General features: G+C 50.3%; 1 protein-coding gene across 8 annotated transcripts; it reads right to left on the bottom strand.

The window, feature by feature from the left end:
• Positions 1 to 6528: 6528 nt before the first annotated feature.
• On the bottom strand, positions 6529 to 27166 carry DEF8 (differentially expressed in FDCP 8 homolog). Of its 8 annotated transcripts, none has more exons than XM_084757491.1 (13): positions 27126 to 27166; positions 26634 to 26793; positions 21277 to 21410; positions 20025 to 20122; positions 17267 to 17416; positions 15588 to 15729; positions 14180 to 14344; positions 13337 to 13464; positions 13109 to 13222; positions 11748 to 11828; positions 10548 to 10688; positions 10304 to 10413; positions 6529 to 8342 (listed from the first exon to the last, which is right to left on the bottom strand). In XM_084757491.1, exons 3-13 carry the CDS (start codon positions 21398 to 21400, stop codon positions 8240 to 8242), a joined length of 1356 nt encoding a protein of 451 aa, XP_084613617.1. In that variant the 5' UTR covers positions 21401 to 21410; positions 26634 to 26793; positions 27126 to 27166; the 3' UTR covers positions 6529 to 8239. The 8 variants fall into 8 exon arrangements, with proteins under 8 accessions (XP_084613617.1, XP_084613614.1, XP_084613613.1 ...); XM_084757488.1 differs by having other exon boundaries at positions 11748 to 11825; positions 26634 to 26789; positions 27126 to 27148; XM_084757487.1 differs by having other exon boundaries at positions 26634 to 26789; positions 27126 to 27146.

Consider the following 27166-nt stretch of genomic DNA (forward strand, 5'->3'; position numbering starts at 1 on the left):
TGTGAGATTCAAGGAGCACCACTGTTTGCCCACTTCAGGGTAAACAAAGTTCATAGTGACAGAGACATGTGGCCATAAATGATGAAAAGAATCGTTGAGCTGGGCGTGGTGGGGCACGCCTTTAATCCCAGCACTCGGGAGGCAGAGGCAGGCGGATTGCTGTGAGTTTGAGGCCAGCCTGGTCTACAAAGTGAGTCCAGGACAGCCAAGGCTAACACAGAGAGACCCTGTCTTGAAAACCAAAAAAAAAAAAAAAAAAAAGAATCATTGAGAGAGGACACTGACCTCCAGGCAAGTTTTTTCTTTTTTCTTTTTTTTTTAGTGTGAAGAGTGGATGCGTGTGTGAGCGTGGAGGTTGGATGACAGCTTGTGGGAGTCAGTTCTTACCTACCACCCTGAGGCATGGGAGTTGGGGTCAGGCTGGGTAGAAGGAACCCTTCCCTGCTGAGCCAACTCAGTGCAGCACTGGTTTTCACATGAAACCTTCCTGAGAACAAACCCCTAGCCTCACAGTCGTGCCCTACACATGCCATTGCTTCTTGGCAGTACCTATGCTTGTGAGCAACTATTTTCAAGGATGAAACAGCAAAATCAGAACCCAAGCATCTGATATTTCAGACCTCACATAATTGCAACTAGTTCGACCAAACCGGACATTTACATGTATTTATTTGCTGGGCTGGGGTTGGGTGGGGGGGGGGACTGGGAGGGGGAGGGGGTGGGGGGTGAGAGGGGTGGGGGTAGGAGGGGTGGGAAGTGGGAGGGTTGGGAGTGGGAGGTGAAAGGGGAGGGGGAGGGAGGGGGTGGGGAGTGGGGACACATGGTGCCTTGGCATGCAATGGTGGACAGAAGTGTCAGGAGTCTGCTCTCTCTTTCCAGCACGTCACCTCAGGGATGGAATGCAAGCTGTCAGGCTTGGCAGCAGGCACCATCTCACGGACACTCAGACCAAATATTGGTAAGTTGGTTTATAAATAGAGTGTGAACTATGTAGTTTTATGTGCTCCTCTTTTCTTACATTTATAATAAAAAATATTTTTAAACCAATGAAGTTCTATTTCTTTTTTTTTAAGATTTATTTATTTATTATGTATACAGTGTTCTGCTTGCATGTACACCTGCATGCCAGAAGAGGGCACCAGATCCCATTATAGATGGTTGTGAGCCACCATGTGGTTGCTAGGAACTGAACTCAACCTTTGGAAGCACAGCCAGTGCTCTGAACCTCTGAGCCATCTCTCCAGCCCCAAAGTTCTATTTCTTAGGTACGTTCATTTACCAGTGATCACAAACTTGGGACCTGCTCAACAACTTTAAGAAAAGTACCCCTTATAACAGGGCACCACAGTTCACAACTTTTAATGTGTGATCCAAGGCAATTCCTCATCCAGTATGGCCCAGAGAAGCCACAAGGTTAGGTAGTCCTGCACTAACACATCAACTCATAACTGCACACAGACTCAGTCACCATCTCACAATTATTATACTTGAGCTAAGTAAAAATTGTGGGTGGATGCTAGAATTAGAAGTTAGAGCAGAAATTGGATATTTCCATAGTCTCAAAGTATTTCTGCATTTGATACTAATGACGGATAAATAGTAAATTTTTTTTTCGAGACAGGGTTTCTCTGTGTGTATCCCTGGCTGTCCTGGACTCACTTTGTACAACAGACTGATATATATTTCTTAATGGAGAAAACTGGAACATGCCTACAATGGTTTGAATATGAAATGCCTCCCAAAATTCATGTGTTCAGCCCTTAGGTACTGAGGTTCTTTGAGACAGGGTTTCTCTGTTTAGCCTTGGCTGTCTTGGATTCACTTTGTAGACCAGGCTGGCCTCGAACTCAGAGATCCACCTGCCTCTGCCTCCCAAATGCTGGAATTAAAAGCGTGCGCCACCACACCGGGACAAAGTTGTTCTATCAAGTATGTGGCATAGCAATGAAAAGGTGTCTTAGTTTCTGTTCTATTGCTGGATGAAACACCTAAACCCAGGCAAGCAAATTGGAGGTTTGCTTACAGTTTCAGGGCTTGAGTCCATGACCATCATGGCAGGGAGTGTGAGGTGGGCATGGCTCTGAGGCAATAGCTGAGAGCTTAATATTCCGATCCCCATGCAGGAGACAGAAAGAGAGAAATGGAACCTGGCCTGGGCTTTTTAAACCTTAAAGTCCACTCCCAGTGATACACCTCCCCCAACAAAGCCACACCTCCCCCAACAAAGCCACACCTCCCCCAACAAAGCCACGCCTCCCCCAACAAAGCCACGCCTCCCCCAACAAGGCCACACCTCCTGATCCTTCCCAAATAGCTCCATCAACTTGTCAACCATTCAGATATTTGAGCCCATGGGGCCCTTCTCACTCAAGCCACCACTGGAGGTCTTCAGCAATGGGACGTGCCACCATTGGACCTTCAGGTCACACTGAGAACACACATCCCTGCTGTGCCATTCTTGCCAGATAGCCAAAGCTGGAATATAACACGAGGCTAGCCAAAACTGGATATAATCATCAAAAACAGGGGTGAGTTTGTAGCTCAGTCATAAAACCCTTGCTTGGCTTGTGCAAATCCCCTGGTTCCTTGCACAGAATGTTCGTGCTTGCACACCTGTGCATACTGTACACAGATGTAGACACATGCATGTATGTGTGCATGCGCATACACACACACAAACACACAACACACAAATTGTCCCACTGTTCAAATATGTTGGTGTTCTGCTTTACAGAAGCAAAGGCAGCTTGGTTTGTATTTTGTTTGGCTGGTCTTTGTTTTGACAGGGTCTCAGGTAGTCTAAGCTGCCCTCACTCTCTGTGTAGCCAGAGGTGACTCCTGACAAGACTGCCTCCATCTCTGGGGAGAGTTGGACTACAGCCGTGTGCCGCCATGCCCACGTCATGCAATGCTAGACATCAAACCAAAGGCCTCACGCATGCTAAGCAAGCCCTTTCCTGGCTGAGCTGCATCCCCAGTGTGAATAGACCTTCTTGTTTGGTTTTTGTTGTTTTGTTTTTTGATGCAGGGTCTCTATACATAGCCCTGCCTATCCTCGAACTCTCTATGTAGACCAGGCTGGCCTCGAACTCACAGAGATCCTCCTGCCTCTGCCTCCCAAGTGCTGGGATTAAAGGTGTGTGCACCACCACACCTAGATCTGTGAATAAGATCTTAATGTCAATGTTAGCCTCCTTTAATAGTTGAATTAAGGCCATGAAAAGAAATATTTTTTTTTGAGACAGGGTTTCTCTGTGTAGCCTTGGCTGTCCTGGACTCACTTTGTAGACCAGGCTGGTCTGGAATTCACAGCGATCCGCCTGCCTCTGCCTCCCGAGTGCTGGCATTAAAGGCGTACCCACCAGGCCTGGCTTAGTTTTTTTCACAACAGGGTTTTTCTAGCTCTGGCTGTTCTGGAACTTTCTCTGTAGACAAGCTGGCCTCAGACTCAGAGATCTGCCTACCTCTGCCTCCCAAGTGCTGGGCCTGAGTCCTGGGACTAATGGTGTCCACCACCATGCATGGCTAAAAAGAAATATGCTTAAATTTATTATTTTAGGTGTATGAGTATTTTGCCTGCATGTATATGTGTGCACCCCATTCATGCCTGGTGCCCACAGAAATCAGAGGAGGCCATCAGATCCAATGAGACTGGACTTAAAGATGGTTTTGAGATGCCAAGTGGGTGCTGGGAATTAAGTCCAGGTCCTCTGCAAAAGCAACAAGTGCTTGGTTGGTTGGTTGGTTTGGTTTTTTGAGACAGGGTTTCTCTGTATAGCCTTGGCTGTCCTAGACTCACTTTGTAGACCAGGCTGGCCTCGAACTCACACTGATCCACCTGCATCTGCCTCCCAAGTGCTTGGATTAAAGGCATGTGCCACCATGCCTGGCCTGCAACAAGTACTCTTAACTGATAAATTTAATAGCAATTACACACACACACACACACACACACACATGCAAACCCAGACAAAAAATAAAGTCACACCAGGCAAGAAGAGGACAGCCAAGGCTACACAGAGAAATTCTATCTTGAAAAACCAAAAAATAAAAATAAATTAAAAATAAATAGTCACTGAGGCAAAATGTTAACATTTACGGAATCCAGAAAATGGGATAAAAAGAAGTTTTGCCAATTTTGAAATAAAAGCATTGAAACAGGGCTGGAGAGATGGTTCAGAGGTTAAGAGCACTGCCTGCTCTTACAAAGGTCCTGAGTTCAATTCCCAGCATCCACATGGTAACTCACAACCATCTATAATAAGATCTGGTGCCTTCTTCTGGTGTGCTGGTGTACATGCAGGCAGAACTCTGTATACTTTTTTTTTTTAAGATTTATTTATTATATATTCAGTATGCATCAGATTACATTATAGATGGCTGTGAGCCACCATGTGGTTGCTGGGAATTGAACTCAGGACCTCTGGAAGTGCAGTCAGTGCTCTTAACCACTGAGCCATCTCTCCAGCGCAACTCTGTATACTTAATAAATCTTTTTTTTTTTTAAGATTGGAATTGTTGGGGCTAGAGAGATGGTTCAGTGGTTAAGAGCACTATCTTCTAAAGGACCAGGGTTCAATTCACAGCACTCACATGGCAGCTCACAATTATCTGTGACTCCCAATTCCAAAGGATCTGACAAATCACACTAATGCACATAAACTAAATAAATTACACACACACACACACAGACACACACACAAATTGGGATTGTTAGCTGGGAGTGGTAACACACCTATAATCCCAGCACTTGGGAGGCAGAGGCAGGCAAGATTTCTGTGAGTTTGAGAGCAACCTGGTCTACAAAGCTGGTCCATGACAGCCAAGGCTACACAGAGAAACCCTGTCTTGAAGGAAGAAAAAAAAAAAGATTGGATTGGATTGTTTGAGGGTGTCACAATATCTCACTGTGTGTTCCAAGCTGATCTCTAATATTTTCTTCTCTGCCTCTCAAGTGTTGGGACTCCTGGGTGGACCACCATGTGGGGAGTATTCATAGCTCCTCTGAGGCCTGTGCACTGAAAACCACTCCTCAAGGGCAAAGGTCATGGCCTCAACCTGCAGCAAAGGCATCCCTCTTGAAGCTGGTTTTGTGAAGACCAATGCTACCCCAGGAGCTAGAGTGATGGTCTGATGTATTTTGATACTAATTACTGCTTGCTGTCTGACCAACCTTTTGCATAATAAAAAGCCACACCAACCTGGCAGGGCAGAGGAGATAGGTGGGGCTAGGAGAGAGAGGAATTCTGGGAAGAAGAAGGACTGTCAGGAGAAAGGCAGAGACTGGAAGTGAAGAGAGGAAGGCCACCGTGGGTTAGCTGGAGAAGAAGCACATGGCCGGCCCAGATGAAGAACATTAGCAAGTATTTGGGATTATAGATGGGAGGTAACGATAGAAGTTATTAGAAGCAGATGGCATGGGATTGAGACAGGGATCCCATACCTGCCCCACTATGGGAGGTAGTTTAAAGGATTGATATCTGCCCTGCCCCAGGTTAACTAAGGCTATTTTAAAATATAATAAGTGTCTGTGTCTTAATTGATTGCTAGCCGGGCCTACAGGTAACACATATAATTTTAAAACAATACCCTTCCCCAAGCTGGTTTGTGAAGACCAATGCCACCCCAGGAGCAAGAGTAGAACTCTTGCTGAGTCGGCTGTGGTTACATAATCAGCTGGTCTCACACTTAAGTAACTAAGACACCTGAGGACACAACACCTATCACAGAGCACGTCCTGTATGACAAACACATGTGAAGTGGTGAAATATTTGGGATAATCCCAGATCCTAAGCCCCAAGGGTGCATGGGTGGGCATCCCATCTTACCAAAACACAGACCAAGAAACATCGGGAAATTTCTCTACAGAACAGACTAAAGCCTTGTCTGACGCCAACATAAATATGTCTTTCAATGAACCCCTAAATATTATTTCACAGAAATATCATACCCAAGCCCATGAAAAATGGAAGGCTAGGACATTTTCCTAAATTTGTCATTGACCATGTGTCATTTAAGTTGCTTTATCCCAGATTCACGTACACCTATTTAGAAACCCCATAATTATTGAGACCAAGACAACAGTGGCATTGCTATGACTGGGCCCCCCTGTTGGGCCAGCCCAGTTCTACGGTGGACACTGCTGCATGTACTCTTTATAGTGTTAGCCATGTAAATGGACTTTTGATGCTGACCAGACTCTCTTTACCAAGTGCAGACTCAAAGAAAGACCTCCAAATGATTCTTTTTTGTTTTTTTTGAGACAGGGTTTCTCTGTGTTATCTTGGCTGCCCTGGACTCCCTTTGTAGACCAGGCTAGCCTCGAACTCACAGCAATCCATCTGCCTCTGCCTCCCAAGTGCTGGATTAAAGACGTGCACCACCGCTGCCTGACGACCTCCAAATGCTTCTACCAAAGTCTTCATCACCCTGAATGCCATGGTAGAAAAGAGGTAAGAGGGAGGGCGTGGAGCGCATTATAAGAGGGGGCCCAGCGCTTCGTTCAACAGATGCCAGACTAGAAACGTGTTCTTTAGATACTGTGATTTATAGTTGGGAACACGTGATGCTGATGACACAGGCGGCTCGGGAAGGGCGCATAGCCGCAGGACAGAAATGTGATACAATAGTAAGAAACACACGGGTGTGGGGTGAGGGGAAAGTGACATTTGGTTTTAAGACCCTCTTCATCACCAAAGAGGACGCAGGACAGGGGCCTGCTGTTGACCCACATCACACTCAAAGGGCTCCTGACTCTCTGTCCCTGAGGCATGTCACCTCCACTTTCCCCATTTTCCTGTCACCTCCGCTTTCCCCATATTCCTGATGCGAAAACTGAAACAGAAAAGAGAGCCAAGAGTAAAGCCGCCTGATGGTAAAGAGCATGGAGGAGGTGGTGGTCTGTCTGTCCGTTCGTCCCTCACACGGGCCAGCTAAGCCTCAACTGGCTAGTTGAGGTGTCTCCTTCCTGTCCCCCATTATAGGTGAGGGAAATCCAAGTTGTGACACCCCCTGGCCTCTGTCCCCACCACCTGTGCATGTCAGCAGCAATCCCCAGGCAAGGAGTACAATCGAAAGATGCAACCAGCTCCTGGTTCCCAGAGGAGAAAGGCAGAAGCCATGTTTTGAGGTCACCTGCACCCCACACATCTTCAACCATAGGATTTATAGTGTGTGTGTATGGAGGTGGAAAACTGTCAGGCCTGCCCACCTTTAAAGCCTGGACCTTCCTGCGTGTGCCTTGGGCCTTCCTTGAGAGAATGTACCTAGCCCTTGGAATCAGCTCCTAAGTCAAAACTCAGAAACAGACCATCCTCAAGCTGAGCACGGCAGCAATAGCGCAGACCTCTGTGGGAAAATCTGGTCCCCCAAGTGCCACACAGGCCAACGATAACTACAGGCTCAGCTGACCTTGGACCTCCTCCCAGGACACAGTCCCACCTATGGAACCGGAGGCTGAGATACCTTCCTTAGGATGGGCCCCCAGCTACCAGGCTCAGAGCACCAGGATGACGTGGACGAGGCTATGGCAGAAACAGGTGCATCTGCCAAGAACTGCTCCACAGACCCCTCCCCTCCCCACTGCACAAGAAGGGCAAAGGAAACACGCAGGAGTGACAGACTAAGGATGAGGGTGACCCCCAGGGGGCTGGGGAAGGACCGTGGGACACTGTTGGGAACAGCCCCAGTCAGAGAAAACCTGAAGCCCCTGAGGAAACAAGGTGCTCAGAGGGTCGGGAGCCTCGAAGAAGAACCCTGGTCACCCATAGCAGAGATAAAACTCAGTCAGGAGGCGCCTTCTGTCTCACTGACCTCTGAAGTTCCAACCCAGCCTCCAGGGTGGTCTGGACAGGGGCAGGGTCATCTCTATGGCGCAGAAGACATAGTGGTAAAGGCCTGGAGGGCTCTGTGCCATTGGAGAGTGACTTCTCCACTCTCCTGGGGAGTCACACCCAGGCTCCCCTGCCTACGGAGTCCTCCAGTGGGGCAGAGGCAGCATTTTGACCCTTTATAGCAGCAAACCCAATAAAACAGCCAGGTATAGACACTCCAAGTCTCAGCAAGCACCTGGAGAATGAGTCCTGGTGGCCACCAGTCACTTCCTTCTGACCCAAAAGAGACGAAGAGGTCTGGAGAATGCACTCAGGGGTCCCCAGGGTAGGAAGAACACCTGGTTGGCAATGCCAGCAGGGTAGCAGCCAGAGGGCCAGATACGGTGCCCGGTGTCTCCTCCAGTGTTCTAGGCTTCCATCTCTAGACCAGGTTCCTGGAGTAGCGACTGCTTCCTCAAGTTGAGCCGGGCACACTTGGGGCACGTGGTTGAGTTGTCGTAATAGCAGTCCCTGAGGTTAGAAAGACAGGCTGGGTTCCGCCCAGAACGTTTCACTTCCTAGGCTAGCTCTTCCCATCTTCCTGCAAACAGGCAGTCAAGCTTGGAGTTGCTCACAACCATAGGGCAGAAGCAGAATAGGCATCCAAGTATGATTTACCACAATGCCTAGTATGTAGCTGCTGGCCTCTACTAAGGAGTCAGGCCAGGGCTGGGGAGATGGCTCAGAGGTTAAGAGCATTGGCTGCTCTTCCAAAGGTCCTGAGTTCAATTCCAAGCAACCACAAGGTAACTCACAGCATCTGGTGCCCTCTTCTGGCACACAGGCATACATGCAGGTAAAACATTGTATATATAATAAATAGATCTTTTTTGTTTTGTTTTGTTTTGTTTGTTTTTCGAGACAGGGTTTCTCTGTGTAGCCTTGGCTGTCCTAGACTCACTTTGTAGTCCAGGCTGGCCTCGAACTCACAGCGATCCGCCTGCCTCTGCCTCCCGAATGCTGGGATTAAATGCGTGCTCCACCATGCCCGGCTATAAATAAATCTTTAAAAAAATAAAAATAAATAAAAGTCAGACCTCCAGTGGATCATTGAGTTCGAGGACAGCCTGGTCTACAAAGTGAGTCCAGGACAGCCAAGATAACATAGTGAGGGGCTGGAGAGATGGCTCAGAGGTTAAGAGCATTGACTGCTCTTTCAAAGGTCATGAATTCAATTCCCAGCAACCACACAGTGGCTCATAATCATCTGTAATGAGATCTGGTACCCTCTTCTGGTTTGCAGGCAGAATACTGTATACATAATAAATAAATAAATCCAAAACAAAAATCAATAAATAAAACCAGGAACAACTTGCAGGAGGTGGTTCTTTTTCCACCATGTGGGTTGCAGGATCAAACTCAACCAGGCTTAGCAGTATGCTCATTTACCTACTGAGCCATCTTGTCAGCCCTCTGAGCTCTAATTATTCAGCCATTACCATCACAAATTAACACTATGAGGCATCTACTCATGTCTTCCAAACTGTGTGTCAAAGTATAACATGACTCGGCAGACTACTTTGCAGTAGAAGTTTTGGTTTCTTTTAAAACTCAGTTATGTTATGTAAACAGGCTTTTGTTTTAAACCCAAGTGTGAGATGTGCTGCTTTTAGTTGGTCCTCAGCTGATGATTGCCTCATGAGGCTCGGAGAGGAGAGTGTGGTCTTTGCCAGATGCAGTTAGTGGAATTCTGAGGACTCAGAGAGGGTATAAATATGAGAGCCCAGAGGGGCAGGGGGAGGACACTGCTGGACAGCCTGATGACTGAGATTGCTATTACCCCCAAAGAATCCGATGCCCCTAACCAGCCAGAAGTAGCTAAAGAGAACTCTGCCGCTTCTCCCCACTAACCGTCTTTCTCTCCTACCTAGTGTTGCGGGGAGGGGGGGCAGCTGGTGGAAGGGAGGTAGAAATATAAGAAACCCATTAACAGATAATAAAAAATAGCTCCAATACTACTTTGTTATTTTGATTTTTTTAAAAATTTTCTATTCAAGGGACTGGAGAGATGGCTCAGTGGTTAAGAGCACTGTCTGCTCTTCCAGAGGTCCTGAGTTCAATTCCCAGCAACCACATGGTAGCTCACAACTGTCTGTGACTCTGGTTCTAGGGGATCTGATACCCTCACACAAACATACGTGCAGGCAAAATACCAGTGCGCGTGAAATAAAAATAAATCGGTCATAGACGTAGGGGAGGGGAATAAGGTGAAAGAGGGAAGGAGGGAGAAATGGGAGGATGCAAGTGATGGAATAAAAATTTAGTTGTAATCTGAATAAATTAATAAAAATTTTTAAAAAAGCAAAAATATCTGTCTCCTCTCTTACATGCAGCAGTGCCAGGCTCCCCAGGACCAGCGGCAGCCAAGGTCAAGGGGAGGCAGGAATGAGCCTCAGCACCTAGCCTGGAAGTGAGCTTCAGGCCACACCCACCTGTGGAAGACGGCTGAACAGTCGGTGCACACAGACGTATGGCTGTCAAATGGGAACAGCACGTCGCCTTCTTTGCAGAGCTCACAGACGAACCCCTTGGCCTGGCACCGCTGTTGAAAAGGGAGTCGGTGGAACAACTGGCAGGAAAGTGCCAGCTCGGATGGGGAATAAATGCACTGGCCAATCCCGGGGCCCCAGGACTGGAGATCAGGCCATGACCACAGAGGGGATGGGGGGGACCCACCTCACAGTCCAGCTTGATGTGCTTGGCAAAGAGCGTGTGGGTCTCGGTGAGCGAGCAGCTGAGGCGGCCCATGTGCACCTCCAAGAGGTCCTGGATGGAATACATTTCATCGTTCTCCACAAAATGCTGTCGGTCTTGGAGCTGCCGAGACCCAGCAGGTGTTACCACAAGTGCAAGGGCAAAGTCTCCCACTTGCCACCCACACCCACTCAGGATGGCACGGCCCCAGGGCCGGTGTGGAAACCGCAGCTTTCATAGGGTGCATGTTTAGGGACCTCAAGAACTAGAGAAGCCAGAGGGAAGGTATAGGGCCAGAGCAACATTTCCTGATCGAGATGCGCCCCTCGGTGACACGCCTATGATGTCCCTCCAGCCACCGTGGCTGTTGGGTGCTCCCCACCTCTCACCATAACATTCCCCTGCCGTCTATGCCTCCTCCTGGCCCGGGTCTCTGTTTAACGCCTTCCAGTTCTTCCCACGTCTGTACCCAGGGCTCACACCCTGACATGCTACCTACTTCCCTTGCCTTCCTGACCCAATGGCCACTCTGTTCCCATAATTTGGACCAGTGTCTGAGATTACTTATTAAGCAAAGCAGTAAGTCTTCAAATTTGTATTTTGGCTGGAAGTAGTGGCACACACCTTTCATCCCAGCACTCAGGAGGCAAAGGCAGGTGGATTGCAGTGAGTTTGAGGCCAGCCTGGTCTACAGAGTAAGTTCCAGGACAGCCAGGGCTACACAAAGAAACCCTGTCTCAAAAACAAACAAACAGGCCAGGCGTGGTGGTGCACGCCTGTGAGCCCAGCACTTGAGAGGCAGAAGCAGGCAGACCGCTGTGAGTTCCGAGGCCAGCCTGGTCTACAAAGTGAATCTAGGACAGCCAAGGCTAGACAGAGAGACCCTGTCTCAGAAAAACTAAACCAAACCAAACCAAACAACCAGCCTAGCTAAGGTCAAGGCCACCTCCATGAAGGCCAAACGTAATAATTATTGATCTTAGTTCCCAAACTGATGTCATCAGAGAGTTGTATGCAGAATGCCTGACAGTTTACTATAGTTGTGACATTCCCAAAATAGAGCACTTGGGAGGCTGCTAGAATTACAGTGTATGGAGCTACGGTGTGAGCTGAAGAACCCGAGCATGAAGTCCTCCGTCTGTCACCCCGGCTACGTGACACCTGTCCCTCTCGCAGTCTGACCTGTAGCAGCAGCCGTGCCTCCATGGCCTCTCTGCAGGTGATGAAGTATGGCTTCATAAGCAGGATGTCCTGGCGCAGCTTCTGTGGACACAGGCCACAGGTGAGCACGTGAGCCGTGGCACCCTGGTGGCACCCCAGCTGTGACCGTAAGGGTAAGGGGCTGGTTCTGCACTGGCTCCAGAGGGGCTCACAGGTGGCTTCTCCTTAAACAGGGGATGACAGCAAGGCCAGCGGGGACAGGAGATGGTGCCCCCAGATTCCAGCAGAGGGTCCCACACTTGACTGGTCTATCCAGTCTCAAGTGCACATCACGGTCTCTGGGCCACACAGGAACCGGAGGTTCCTTGCCTATTGCTCTCAAGAGCTCCTATGTTACTTAGCCCATCCGACTGCCCCAGGAGGGCTCTAAAAGCCACATCCAACTTCCAAAATCCTAGGCAGATTCCATATCCTCGTCCTTGACCATTCACCCTGCCCTGCCTCAGACTCCTTCCCTAAAACATGGAATCTAAGACCTTTCTACTACCTTGCTCACGATGTCATCAACTCCTGACTTAACTACAGCACCTACATACTGTTAGGTGAGTGTAGAAGCCCACGCCTGCTGTAATCCCACACTTGGGAGGTAGAGACCGGAGGATCAGGAGCTCAAGACCAACCTCAGCTATATGTCAAATTCAAGCTGCATGTGCTCCCATGCCAGATTTAGGCAACGCAGGGAATTGAACCCACTGCTTCCTGCATCTAAACTGAGCTATAGTCTCAGTTAGGGAGATAGATAGATAGATAGATAGATAGATAGATAGAATTCTCTCTCTCTCTCTCTCTCTCTCTCTCTCTCTCTCTCTCTCTCTCTCTCTCTCACGTGCACACACACACACATGAACACACTTCCTGACAGGTTCTAACTATATAGCTCAGGCTGACCTGACACTGGTAATTCTGCCCCAGCTCCCTAATGTTAACATCACAGGGATGAGCCAGCACCCTACTTTTTCAATCCAGATTATTAGAGAATTTAACATTGTCTCTAAGGTTGTAACACTTTTGATGCAACAGACAGTCAAGGGAGCCTGTGAAAGCAGCATACCTCCTCTGCAAGAAACCTCCCACAGGAGCCGGGCGTGGTGGCGCACGACTGTAATGCCAGCCCTTGGGAGGCAGAGGCAAGCGGACCTCTGAGTTCGAGGCCAGCCTGGTCTACAAAGTGAGTTCCAGGACAGTCAGGGCTACACAGAGAAACTCTGTCTCGAAACAAAAAAACAAAAACAAAAACAAACAAACAAACAAAAAAAAAAACCCTCAAAACTTCTCATAGGAAGACAAGTCCATCCTGACCCTGACCAGGGCCCCAGGCTCACCCGGATCTCCACCAGTTCTTCCACGTAGTTAAACAGCAAAGGATTAATCTCCCGGAGCCGGAGCACTGGCCGAGACACCATCAGTGCCAAGTAGCGCATGCTGCAGCGGGACACCTGTGGGGCAGCTGAGTGACCACCTGGCTGAGCCTGGACTGCTGGGGCTGGACATGCCCACCCTCTCCCTGCCCTCCCTCTCCACCCTCACAAGCACGGCTCTCCAAACCCAACCTTGCGTGGCTCAAAGTCCCAGTTGTGCACCACTCGTGCAGGGATGACAGCCAGGTCGTTCCAGTGGCAGTGGCTGCAGTAGTACTGGCCGGTGTAGTCACACTGCCGGGCCTCACTAGGCACACCTCCTGTGAGGGCCGGCTTGGTAAGAGGTCATGGAAGCCATCAAGAGTTAAGGCCTGTCTTCCCCGCCCAAGGACTCACACCAAGTGCTCCACCGCCCCTCACCAAGGCTACCATAGAGGTTAAGCTGATGTGGGGGTCCTGCTGGCCCTCCAGACTTGACTTACCCATTCTCTCCAAGAGGCCCTAGGACACCCCCAGTGTCTTAGCACCCTGCCTACTCATCAGCAGAATGAGACAACCGGATAGAAAGACAGAAAGAACCCCTGAAGGGACCCGTGACGTAATAGTCGCTAATATTCCCATCTCTGGAATGTTCCTTTTCATCTACAGCCTTGCGACAGCCTTATATATCCTCAGCAAGCAGTCGTCCGCCAAAACGCATCCTCAGGGCCGTACTGTTTGTTTGCTTGATTCCCCCTACTCTACTCTTTGTGGGCTCTCCTTGGTAGTGATAACTAAAGGCACTGTAGTCAGAGATCAGACACCAGACAAACCAGGGACAGCCAGAGACTGCCCTTTCCCATGGGAACTGAAGGAATAGGACCACCAGTCACTTCCCTTTCTCCCGTCCCAAATACAAGGTGCATGGGCCGTGCTGGCCCCAGGCCTTTGCTCAGCGGCTGCAGCACAACCTTCGCACACAACAACCAGGCGTCCCTCCCGGGCCAGCCCTGCACTGTTCCTTCCCCGGGGACCGGGACCCCATGCTCCACTCACGCAGAGAGATGGGAGTGCGGCACTCGGCACAGCGGTAGTCCTGGCTGTCCAGCCCAGCCTCGGGGCAGATGGTTAGCTCGTACTCAGCCTGGTGACTGACCTTGGAGCTGACACACGGTTTGGAGATGAGGTTCAGGCACTTGCTGTGACATCGGTAATAACACCCTGAGGTAGGAAAAACACCGGGATGTCTCAAAAGCCGTGTGGACCGCCACAGCCTAGGAAGACACATGACCCCCATCGGCTCCCTTGTGTTCATACCAAGGCTTTTCCTCCTAGCACTACTGAGTGGCTCAGCAGCTCATGTCTCTGGACCCCAAGCTTTGTGCTAATTCATGACTCACACGTTTAGAGTTGACCTTCCATTAGCATCTATCAAAGCCAATCTACCCAGTGAGGTTTCCTCCCTCACACCTCAACTTTCTTCTCCCATTTCCCATCTCGGGCTCCAGTGACTCTATCTTCCGGAGGTTGACACTACAGCGTAAGTCACCCCGACGCCTCCCTTATTTCCGCAGCCAGCACTGACGTCAACCACTTCTAACCCAAAACTCAACCCTCATGAGAGACCATCCTCTTTTCCATTCTGCTTAACCTAGCAACCAGAGCCTAAGTACCCAGGATCCCATGGTCCTCACTGCACATCCGGAAATGCCCTCGGTCACCCCTGAGCGGACCTCTGGTACTCCCTCCCTCAGACATGGTGCTTCTCCTCAAAGGCAACGCACAGCACACACCAAGCACAAGGCCTTTGCACATAAGACTCCTCCATCCCACATCCTCCCTCCTACCGGAAACAGCACCCACTGTACCCCGATCGACCTTCTTCCCTTCCCACTTTCCTTTCCTGGCACTAGCTGACATGCCGGGTCATTTCCTAATCTGCTTTCCGTCACAGGGCTACCATTCTGCAAGAACTCTCTCCAAGCTAGCCATAGTATGGCAGCCCCCAGCCTCCAGTGGCTACTGAGCACTTGTAGATAATACAGCTAAACTGCATATTCAACTCAGGTGGGCGTGGTGGCGCACGCCTGTAATCCTAGCACTTGGGAGGCAGAGGCAGGCGGATCGCTGTGAGTTCGAGGCCAGCCTGGTCTACAAAGTGAGTCCAGGACACCAAGGCTAACACAGAGAGACCTTGTCTCGAAAAACAAAAAACAAAACAAAACAACTCAGGTGGGCTTAAATTTCAAAAACCTTCCGTGATTCCTCGCCACTACAGTAAGCAGCTCAGATCTAGATGCAAGGCCAGGTGCTCGCTTTGGCGGCACACGGACTAGTCGCAAGGCCAGTAAAGGCAGGCATGCTGGTGTCCCATGCACAGCAAGCTTGGTCATCCGCACACTCCAGTAGTGACCCACGCGTGGGAGCAAAGCCTGCCCAGGAGCGGGTCTCGGGCGTGGCCCACCTGTGCAGGTGTACCAGGTCTGAATGAGGCCCCAGATGATGGTGTTGCACTTGTCGCAGGTCTGCTTGACGCTCTTGCTTTTCTCCTTGTAGAAGCGATGCTCCAGGAGAAGCCGGGTGTTGGGCTCCTCCTCGTTGGGATCCTGTAGGGAAAGCGAGTCAGAGGCAAGTCAGGCTTAGGCTCCTTCCTGTCACTCAGGATGCTCGACATCTGCCTTCCGGGAACTGCCTGCAGCAGAGATTTTTGAGTTTCAGCTCTCCTTCTCTCCTTAGCAACAGAGTCATAACTAGGTACCCACCCTTAAGACTGCACATGGAAAGCTGGGCGGAGGTGGCGCACACCTTTAAACCCAGCACTCGGGAGGCAGAGGCAGATGGATCCCTGTGAGTTCGAGGCCAGCCTGGTCTACAGTGTGAGTCTAGCACAGCCAAGGCTACAACACAGAGAAACCCCGTCTCAAAAAACAAACAAACAAACAAACAAACAAAAAACACACAACTTTCTCCAGCCTCTTTGCATCCAGGTACTGTACAGATCCAAGGACCTATCAGCAGGATGCACCTTGCCTCAGCCTCCTGCTTGTTCCAGTAGGGTGCCTTGGCCTCTCTCCCCGATCTGATAGAGTAACAGAAATGATGACGTAGGATTCTAGACCAATTGTGTGGTTTTCTTTCATGAGGAAAATTACATGTGTGTCTCCTTAAACTACATGTGTATCTTGGGTTGCTTGCTACCATCTACATCCTCACTTATTTCCTAATAAATTTTCCACTTTAAGCTCCCAGAGGTTCAGAGTCAGTGCAAGCAATCGAGCGGCAGCCAAGGCAGATACCACACACTAGAAGTACATCCTGAACTTCTCTGGGGATTGGATTCCACGATACACCGTCTCCTCCCACTGACACACTCAGGTGATCACCCCTTCTGGGTCGTATAGCTCAGGGAGGAATTATTATTATTATTATTATTATTATTATTATTATTATTAGTTTTTCAAGACAGGGTTTCTCTGTGTTATCTTGGCAGTTCTAGGCTCGCTTTGTAGACTACGCTGGCCTTGAACTCACAGCGATTCACCTGCCTCTGCCTCTGCCTCCCGAGTGCTCGGATTAAAGGCGTGCGCCACCACGCCCGGCTTCAGGGAGGAATTATATCAGCACACTTGTTTCAGTGGGTGGCCACGAAACTAACCCGTGGCAGTGCTGGTTTCAGAAATAAGCAACGATTTCTAGCCAACCACTGTGAGCGTTCCCTACACTTGTGACCCAGGCCTGGCCAATCGGTCATGACTGACTTGCCCATACTGAGAACGGTAAACGTGTGGAAAGACAGGCATCCACTGCTCAGGTCATCTCTGCCGCCTCGGAGAGCCTGCCTGAAGGGTGACTCAAAACACAGCAGAACAAGAGTACAGGGTTCCTGGCACTTAGAAGCTCCCCTTCCCCTAAACGGTTAACAAAACAATTCTTTCTTCCTTTTGCTTTAAGCGCTCTAGGACTGTCCCTCACAATCCGGAGGGGCCGTACTATATAACTAGCCTACACTTTGACCCTGCTTTTCTATCCCTACCTCAGCCTCCCAGAGAACAGGCACCCCGGGAAGGAACGAAAGGTTCCGTGTCCTCCTGCCCCCCACAGTCCCAGCTCCAGACACCTGTGGTAGAGCGGGTCAGCACCCACCTTCAGCTCCTGTAGCTTCAGCCGGAGGTGGATGAGCCGCACCACGGCGTCTTTCTGCTTCTCTGACTGCTCAGGCAGCTCCAGGATGGCCTGCTTGCATTCTTCGATTGCCTGCTGCAGCTGCTGAACATCAGAGGCCAGGAAGAGGCCCTGCACGGGTTGGAAGGCAGCAGTCAGATTGCCACCTAGGAGTTTCTCTCCATGGTGACCTCAGCTCTCTCACCCACATGACAACAAACTCAAGGCCCAGGAGAGTTAGCAACACGCAAGAATCCACACACTGTCTGGCATGGGGGAGCATGCCTTTAATCCCAGCATTCAGGAGGCAGACGCAGGCAGATCGCTGTGAGATCAAGGCCAGCCTGGTCTATAAAGCTAGTCCAGGGCAGCGAAGGCTAACACAGAGAGACCCTGTCTCGGAAAAAAAAAAGTAAAAAAATAAATAAATAAAAATAAAAAAACAAACAGGGCTGGAGAGATGGCACAGAGGTTAAGAGCACTAACTGTTCTTCCAGAGGTCCTGAGTTCAATTCCCAGCAACCATGCGGTGGTTCACAGCCATCTATAATGTGATCCAATGCCCTCTTCTGGCCTGCAGGTGTACATGCAGGCAGAACACTGTATACAGTACAAACAATAAGAATCCACTGATGCTCCCTAGCTGGATTGATGGCCCCACAGGCCTCTGAACACTGCATTCAGGCCACTTTTGAAGAGACAACTGCAGCTGGGGATGTGGCTTGGTTGATAAAGTACACAGTGTCCTGGGTTCAGTCCCCAGCACCAAATAAATCTCAATCATACAGGTCTATAATCCAAGCACTGGGAAGCAGGGGCAGGAAGTTCAGGGATTAAACAACAAATTGGAGGATAGACTGGGCTAGAGACCTGTCTCAAAAAACGAGGAGGAGAAAAGAGACAAAGGCCTTGAGCTACTTGAGACAACACAAGGGCCTGGGGGAATGCTTCAGCCAGTAAAGTGCTTGCCAATGCGAGCATAGGGATCTAGTTGGGATCCCAGCACACAGATGAAATGCTGAATCTTGTCTATAATGCTAGTCCTGGGGAAATGGACACAGGATGACCCCTGGAGGTCCAGGTCAGCCTGGGCTACATAGTGAAACCCTAACTCAAATAGATAAGCCGGGCGGTGGTGGCACACACCTTTAATCCAGCACTTGGGAGGCAGATTCAAGTTCAAGGTCAGCCTGGTCTACAGAGTTAGTTCTAGGACAGCCAAGGCAAGCCAAGCCAAGAGAAACTCTGTCTTGAAAACACAAACAAGCCGAGCGATGGTGGCGCACCCCTTTAATCCCAGCGCTCCCAAGGCAGAAGCAGGAAGATCGCTGTGAGTTTGAGGCCAGCCTGGTCTACAAAGTGAGTCCAGGACAGCCAGGACTACACAGAGAAACCATGTCTCAAAAACTAAAACAAACAAACACCTACAAACAACAACAACAAAAATAGCTATATAGATAGATACAGTTGATGGCAACAGAGGAAGACATTGACAGCTGACCTGACTTCTACGCGTATGACGCATACACACATGAGATCATGTACAGACACATACACCAGACACACAATTAAGAAAAAAAAATTTTTAAATGCTGGGCCTAACAGCCCACACCTTTAATCCCAGCACTGAGTTTGAGGCCAGACAGTTCTACAGAGCAAGTTCTAGGACAGCCCGAGCTACATAGAGAAACCCTGTCTTGGGGGGGTGACTTCCAAAAGCTGGGAACATTACTCAGTGGTAGCGTGCTTATCTAACATGCCAGAGGCCCCCCAACATTACACGCATTAAGTGCACACTTCCTGTTTGGAAATCCAAATCCAAAAGCTTTTTTTAGCAATGCTGTTTCATCTCTAAAAAGAAAAGTTGAGAAAATGAGGAAGAGGCCTCTGGCTTGAAGGCTAAGGAGATAGCGAAGCCGCCTAACGGCGTGGGGTAGGGTGGGGGACACAGGCTCCGGGCAGGGAAGGTCAGCCGACCCAGTCCTTAGGAGACACCCTCCTCCTTCCATACGATGAAAGATTAAAGACGTGCATCACCATGCCCGGCTTCATCCTCACTTCTTGTTTTTCTGTTTTTGTTTTTTCCAGTTTTTTTTGAGCCTTGACTATCCTGGACCAGGTTGGCCCAGCTTCATCATTTCTTGGTTTTGGTTTTGTGAGACAGGGCTTCTCTGTGTAGCCTTGGTTGGTCTGGACTCTCTTTGTAGACAAGGCTGGCCTCGAACTCACAGTGATCCACCTGCCTCTGCCTCCCGAGTGCTGGGATTAAGGGCGTGTGCCACCACGCCCGGCGCCCTCACTTCTTAAGAACCTGAAAAGTAGCCAGGCAGTGGTGGCGCACACCTTTAATCCCAGCACTCGAGAGGCAGAGGCAGGCGTGATCGCCATGAGTTCGCGGCCAGCCTGGTCTACAAAGTTGGTTAGTCCAGGACAGCCAAGGCTACACAGAGAAACCCTGTTTCAAAAAGCCAAAAAAGAAGAAAAAGAAAAAAGAAAAGAAAGAAAAACAAAACAAAGAACCTAAAACTTAGGAGAAAAGAGGAGGCCACCTCCCTTCCCCAAACCCAGGCTGTCTTTAGGCTCTCATAATTCGAAGAAGCAGGTCAGATGCCATGGATGTTTCAGATTCGAAACCCAGGTGACTTGGCTGACCTAGGGACCTCTGAGCCCAGTGGCAGAGACTAGCCGGGAAGGAAACTATAGCTCTACTGACTCGTGAGGTCCAGACTCCAAACCTTACCACAGGCCGGGAAAAGTGGTCTTCAGACAGGCCAAGGTCCATCACGCGCTCAGAGAAGTGGAACGCAGGCTCCCCGGCAGGCAGCTCAGGCACGGTCTCTGCAGTAAGAGACAGCAGTGAAGGGTGGGAAAATTCCACTTGCTGCTCCCTTCTCCTCCTCACCCAGGGAGGCAGCTGGGGTGGATAGAATTGACCCAGGGATGTTGGGGAGCTGGGGAAAGCTAGGTGTTGCTCAGCTGTCTGCCTCTGTCTGGTTGGGATTTGTAAAGGACTCTGCCTCACTATGAAGCACTAATCAAAATTACAAGTGGGGGGGGGTTCCCTTTTCTGATCCCCTTGTAGAAAGTCTGACTTGTGTGCTCTCCCCACCCCACCCCACCCCCGACCCCCCCCCAAAAAAATGCTTATCAACCACTACAGGATAATAATGCTCAGAGCGGTCCAGGAAGCACCCCAATCCGGGCGTGGCCACACAGGCCAGCAATCCCAGCTGCTGCAGGATAAGACAGAACCACCAGTTTCAAGCCAGCCTTGGCTACATAGATGGACCCAGCCTCAGAATAAATAAGTAAATAAATAAAGAATCCCAACTCCTGAGGCAGAGCTTCCTGTGTGAGCAGCTAGACTGAGGAAAAGCTGCTGACTGGCTGCGTCCCACATTCATTAAGGTCTTTGTGGACTTCAAGCCACCCTAACAACCACCTTGGTCCCAAGCCCTCCCTTACTACCCTACCCAGAATCCCTTTCTTCCTGCCTTTCTGATCTACCCACGGACACCACATCCATTAGACTTCTCCTCCATAGATCTCCGCTCTGAGTCTGCTCCAAGAGTTCACCAACCACCTACTGAGTGACACCCTGGGGCTCAACGGTGACTCTCCAGTCCCAGGTCCCGGTCCTCTACTGCAGCGGTTCTCAACCTTCCTAGTGCTGTGACCCTTTAATACAGATCTTCATGTTGTGGTGACCCCCCCCCCCCAACCATGAAATCATTTTCATTGCTACTGCGCTACTGTTATAAATCACAGTGTAAATATTTGTATTTCCTGATAGTCTTAGGCTTGGACAATCCCAAGGGGTCGCGACCCACAGGTTGAGAACCACTGCTCTTGAGCATCCTGGTGAGGAAGGAGGTGTAGGTGGAACAGGACTGTGCCTGGTCCCTGGGAAGGGGCCACATGCAGGAAGAGTGGTAGGGCTGGTATAAGGTGTCAGAGAGTCTACACAGCCCTCGCCCTGCACCAGCGCTCACCGTCGGAAGAGATCTCCTGGGCCTTCTCGTTGGGTTCCTGTTCATGATGCCTTGGGCCAAGCTGCTTGTTGAAGGGGTTGAGGTGGGCCTGCCGGAACCGAGCCAGCTTCTCGTCATATTCCATAGCATCCCACCTGCAGGGCCCAGCATGTCAGCTGAGATGAGTGTCCATCCAGCTGGGTCCCAGACTCATTGCAGCTCATCCTTTTTCCCCAGTGCCCTGTCTCTTACACTTCCCAGAGGCTGGGGTGGGGGGCAGAGGGCGGGATAGAGGGAGTGCAGGGCAACCCCACAAAGCAGCCTCACTCCTTATCCTCGCCCCCCCCCCAGCCATCTCAGCTACCTCCAACCATGCCGTCCTAGCGCTGTTCTCTCAGAAGAACCCCCAGTTGGTAGGGCTAGGTGCAGGCTTATCCCAGGGTGTCCTGCTCCTGTGCAGGGGCTCCCTTGGCTCCAGATGCTGGAGGGTTCTAGCCTACTCTTTGCTAGGCCTCAATGGCAAATTTCTCACTTGGCTTCGGTCCACTCAGGCCCTTGCTGCTAGCCTACTCCTATGAGACACACACACCTGTTGGGACTGGATCTTCCTTCGTGTCCCCTTACTTGGGGTGTTCTGTACAAAGCAGAGCACCCCAAAACTACTACCTTTGTTAGAGTGTCCACCAGGGAGTTCTCTGGAGTCAAATCCAAGAGCCATCCTTGTCCTGCTACTGGCAGGGTGGCCTAGGCACCTTCTCTGGCCCCAGCAGTGCACCTAGGCACCTAGGATTGTACCTCTCAGGCCTGCGTTCCGTCTTCTTCAGAACCTCGGGGTCTAAGTTATTCCTATAGCTCCCTGCTGTGGGAGCCCATGAAGCAGGAAGTGTTTAGGTTCCCATTTGTCAGGAGTGAAGCTCACCAGGCACTCTCTCCCTCTGCAGAGCACAGCCCACATTGGGATCACAATGCAGGTGGCTCCTGGCAGAAAGGGAGGAGCTGGGTCTGAATAAAACAGAAGCGGTTGGAATGTAGCTCTCCACTTATCTGGTTAGGCCACATTCCACAGCTTCTCTCTGCCTCTGTTTCCTCATCCAGACGTGGGTCACGGTGCGTGAAATTAGTTCATAAACCCTGAGTACAAAATAAACTCTATACAAGCCGGGCAGTGACAATGCACGCCTTTAATCCCAGCACTCGGGAGGCAGAGGCAGGAGGGATCTCTGAGTTCCAGGCCAGCCTGATCTACAAGAGAGAGTTCCAGCACGCTAAGGCTACACAGAGAGACCCTGTCTTGAAAAACAAAAACACCAGCCGGGCGGTGGTGGCGCACGCCTTTAATCCCAGCACTTGGGAGTCAGAGGCAGGTGGATCACTGTGAGTTCGAGGCCCCAGCCTGGTCAACAAAGTGAGTCCAGGACAGCTAAGGCTACACAGAGAGACCCTGTCTTGAAAAACAAAAAAAAAAAAAAGAAAAAAGAAAAGAAAAAAAGAAAAACAAAAACACCATTAAGGCTGGCGGATCTGGACCCAGGCGGGTCGGCGCAAACTACGGTAGCAACCAATGCAGTAAACCTAGAACCCCCATCCATATCTAGCCAATAGACACCACATTCTCCACAACTGTGTGGAGAGCAGGGACTGACTAGGACATGAACTTTGGTGGCCCCTATTTGACCACTTCCCCTTGATGGGGAGACCTGGTGACACTCAGAGGAAGAGTAAGCAGGCTACCAGGAAGAGACCTGATAAACCTTTGGTGGAAAATTCCCTTCTGTCACAGACCTGGGGGGGGGGGGGAATAGGATGAAAGAAGGAGGGAGGGGGAACGGGAAGATACAAGTGAGGGGATAGCAAATGAGGTGTAATCTGAATAAATTACTTAAATAAAAATTAAAAACAAAAACAAAACAATGCCGAGCAGTGGTGGTGCATGCCTTTAATCCCAGCATTTTGGAGGCAGAGGCAGGCAGATTGCTGTGAGTTCGAGGACAGTCTACAAAGAAAGCTACACAGAGAACCCTGTCTTGAAAAAAGAAAGAAAGAAAGAGAGAAAGAAAGAAAGAAAGTGGGAGGCAGAGGCAGGCGGATCGCTGTGAGTTCGAAGCCAGCCTGGTCTACAAAGTGAGTCTAGGATAGCCAAGGCTACACAGAGAAACCCTGTCTCAAAAAAAAAAAAAAAAAAAAGAAGAAAGAAAGAAAGAAAGAAAGAAAAAGAAAGAAGAACACTAAGTCTAGAGTGGCTGGCCCTACTTAGTTCTAACCATGTGGGGTGGCAACCTGTACTGAAGGCCCCCTCAGCACTCTGCAGAGCCAGGTAGGCTGAGTCCTATTGGCCCTCCCTCTGTTCAGAGAGGAGCCCATTGCTCTAGTCTGTTAAGAACTACCAGCTGCCTATTGAAGGGCTAAGGGGATGCAGGCAGCCTGAGTTAACCTGATGATGCTGTGTAAGGCACACAGGGTGTGAGGTCCCAGTTGATGCCCAGCACCTCCCAAGTATCCTAAGGAACAGGCAGAGTGCAGGCGTGTCCCAACGTCCAATCACCCTTTCATCCTGAGTGAGGAACCGTCATTGTTTGTCGCACCATTTCCCAGGTTTCCCTGCACCTAGGGAATACGACTAGGTTCTGATCAGTAGAACGTGAGCAGAGAGATCACTCAGGGCTTTTCAGAGCTGCTCTTCCACCCTTCCTCCTCCTCTGTCTGGAAGGCAGGTGTGGCGGAGGAAGCTGGCAAAACCACCCTGAGCTGTGACAGAGCCACAAATGAAGACGGCCAAGTAATAAGATCTGAAGCAATTCCATCAGAGGAGCAAACTCATTTATACCACTGCTCTTAGAAGGGAGAATGCTGCCTCTTGCAGCCAAAATAGATCCTAGTAGCCCACTCCAGTTGCCACCAGGGACAGGGTGACAGGAGGTCCCCAGGGACAAACTGGCCACTGGCCTCCATCTTACATGGGGAAATGCCCTTCAACCATGAGAAAGACATTTCTTTAAAAATCATATTCTTGCCAGACATGGTGGCGCACGCCTTTAATCACAGCACTCGGGAGGCAGAGGCAGGCGGATTGCTGTGTGTTCGAGGACAGCCTGGTCTACAAAGCAAGTGCCAGGACAGCCAGGGTTACACAGAGAAACCCTGTCTGGGTGGAGGGGGCGTGACTCCTCTGAGAACTCTTTACTTTTCCAGAGGACCTGGATTTGATTCTTGGAACACATATAGCTGCTCACAACCATCTTTAACTCCAGTTCCAGGAAATCTAGTATCATTTTTAGTCTCCTTCAGCACCAGTATGTAAGTGGTATACAGACACACATGCAACTGGCCAGAATATGGGAAGAGCTAATAAATACCAGTTACAATTATTACTGTCCTTGTTACTAGCATTTTTATTTATTTATTTATTTTTTGGTCTTTTGAGACAGGGTTTCTCTGTGTAGCCCTGGCCGTCCTGGACTTGCTTTGTAGACCAGGCTGGCCTCAAACTCACAGCGATCCGTCTGCCTCTGCCTCCCGAGTGCTGGGATTAAAGGCGTGCGCCACCACGCCCGGCGTTACTAGCATTTTTGAGACTTGGTCAACTCTGATTCAAGTCTAGTGGTACGGACCTGTGAGATGGCTCGTAAAGGCACTTGGAACCATTCCTGAACACTTACGGTCAATCCCAGGGCCTGCATGATGGTAGGAGAGAACTGATTCCTGCCAGCTGTCCTCTGACCTCCACATGTGGACCAGGGACATGCATGTGCCCACACACATATCCCACACACATATATACAAAATAAGTAAATAAATAAATGTAAAAAGATTTTATTAAAAATAATAAAATGGCTGGGCGTGGTAGCGCATGCCTTTAATCCCAGCACTCGGGAAGCAGAGGCAGGCAGATTGCTGTGAGTTCCAGGCCAGCCTGGTCTACAAAGCGAGTCCAGGACAGCCAAGGCTACACAAAGAAACCCTGTCTCAAATAATTTAAAAAAAATAAAAATAATAATAATAAATGAATGGATGCATTGCCCTCTTCTCTTGGCCAGAAGTCAGGGAGAAGTCAACGATGACAGGGAGGACGAGTGTGTCATTTAGTTAGTGCTGAGCAGACAGTCACTAACATCTTGTGGTGACTGGCCCCATCTAAAGGAGCCACTCCCAGAAGCCGTCCCTGGAAACCTCCTGAGGTTTTAGAATATCGTCAGAAGGGCACAAAGACCTTGGCAAGGATACTTGACAACAACTCCACTTGGGCTGCCTTTCCCAGGAAAATAGTTCCCTTATGCCTTTCCTAATTGGCACTGCCACCACCTGACCTGAAACAAAAGCAGGGCATGAATCAAGCACTAGAAGCCATTTGACCTGTCTGCCTAGTTTGTCTGGAACCTGTCTGGAGAACGGTACTCCCCTTTCGGCTGAGGACAAGAAGACAGCATCCCAGCACAGGCTGCTGGAAGCAACAGCTGGCTTTGGGTATGACGCCATCTCCTGTTTCCCCACCCAGAATTCATGGTTAGCCTTTGGAAAGAGAGAGACTCAAAAAAAAAAAGGGAAAACAAAACAAAACTCCCGTTCCATCAAGCCCCTACAGAGGCCTCTCCCAAAGCGGATAACAATCACAACTTGACAACTGAAAGCCTCAGAATAAAAGCCCAAGCGTCTGAGGAGGATCAGAGGCACTGGGGGGAAGTTCAGGACCCCTTACTGATAACAACAGCCCGCCTCCCACGTGTTATTGTGGGTCCAGCCACCGAAACGTGCTAGTCCAAGGGCCACAGCAGGCTCTGGAAAGGGACAAGGTACATTCTGTCTGCTCACACCGGTAACAAGGATGGACGGGTAATCCGGGCCAAGCAAGGCCAGGGTTAATCATTCTCAACTACCCAAACAGGTGCAGCAAAGCGCAGCTCACACTCTACCCACTACAGCGTGAATTCGTTCGGAGGCTGCTTCCCGTCCTCACTCAGGTCTCCACGACCTTCCTCACCCATTTCATAGTTGTGAAACCCGAGGCTCAGAGAAACTCAACATCGTAGAGGGCAGACAGCCCCGAGGGTCCTTGGGCCAGGAGTCCCAAACATAGCTTCTGGCAGGCAGGCACCCGGTGGTTGGGGGAGGGGGTCCCCATCTGTGGATGCTAAGCTCTGCCTCACGTAATGCGGGGACCAATGAGGTCACCAAGGCCTTACGCACAGCAGAGAGCCAGCAGGCGGCAGCCGGGAGCTGGACGGCTTGCTTGAGGCCTCTTGACAGTTCTGCGCCCCGGGTGCGCGCAGACACCGGATCCCGGAGTGCGCCAGAGGCAATCGCTTGCCGAGGTCTGTACCCTCCCCTCGCCTGCTTCCGCACCAGACCCACCAGCCGCCTGCCGAGGCCGCTCCGCCGCTTACCTGGCTGCCGCTACATTGTATCGGACCGGCTGGCTACACTGTACTCCGCCGCCGCTGCCACACTGTACACACTCCGCCGCCCGCTGCTGCCGCCTCCGGCCAGGAGGTTCATGACACCAGTTGCCCTTCTGGCTCACTAGCCTGCCTCTGAGTCTCCTGCCTCAGAGACACCGGGTGGGTGCATTACCTTTTCTTACTCCTGAGGGTTGTTCCCCGCCCCCCCAACACACACACACCTAGTAATTGCGTTCAAAAGAATGGCACTTCAACGTCTCCACAACTCCAACACTGACGTTCAGTTGTCCTCAGGACACCACCATGGTGACATCTAAGGTGCATCTCAAGCTCCAAAACTCAACTCCTTTCTCTCTCTCTCTCTCTCTCTCTCTCTCTCTCTCTCTCTCTCTATCTATCTATCTCTATCTCTCTCTCTCTCTCTCTCTCTCTCTCTCTCTCTCTCTCTCTCTCCCATAGCAGAGAAATCATTCCTACCTGAGGCCAACCTTCAGCGCATACCTGATCACATTTCCCAG

This window comes from Acomys minous (genome assembly GCF_964271855.1).
Source record: "Acomys minous genome assembly, chromosome: 14".
NCBI classification, from domain to species: Eukaryota; Metazoa; Chordata; class Mammalia; order Rodentia; family Muridae; genus Acomys; species Acomys minous.

Excerpts from the sequence above, each read along its gene's own strand:
- DEF8 (XM_084757490.1), bottom strand. Across the intron at positions 17,417-20,024 it reads ACCACTTTTCCCGGCCTGTG|GGCCTCTTCCTGGCCTCTGA; the intron begins GTAAGGTTTGGA and ends CAACCCGTGCAG. Across the intron at positions 13,465-14,179 it reads CCGCACTCCCATCTCTCTGC|GAGGTGTGCCTAGTGAGGCC; the intron begins GTGAGTGGAGCA and ends CGGCCCTCACAG.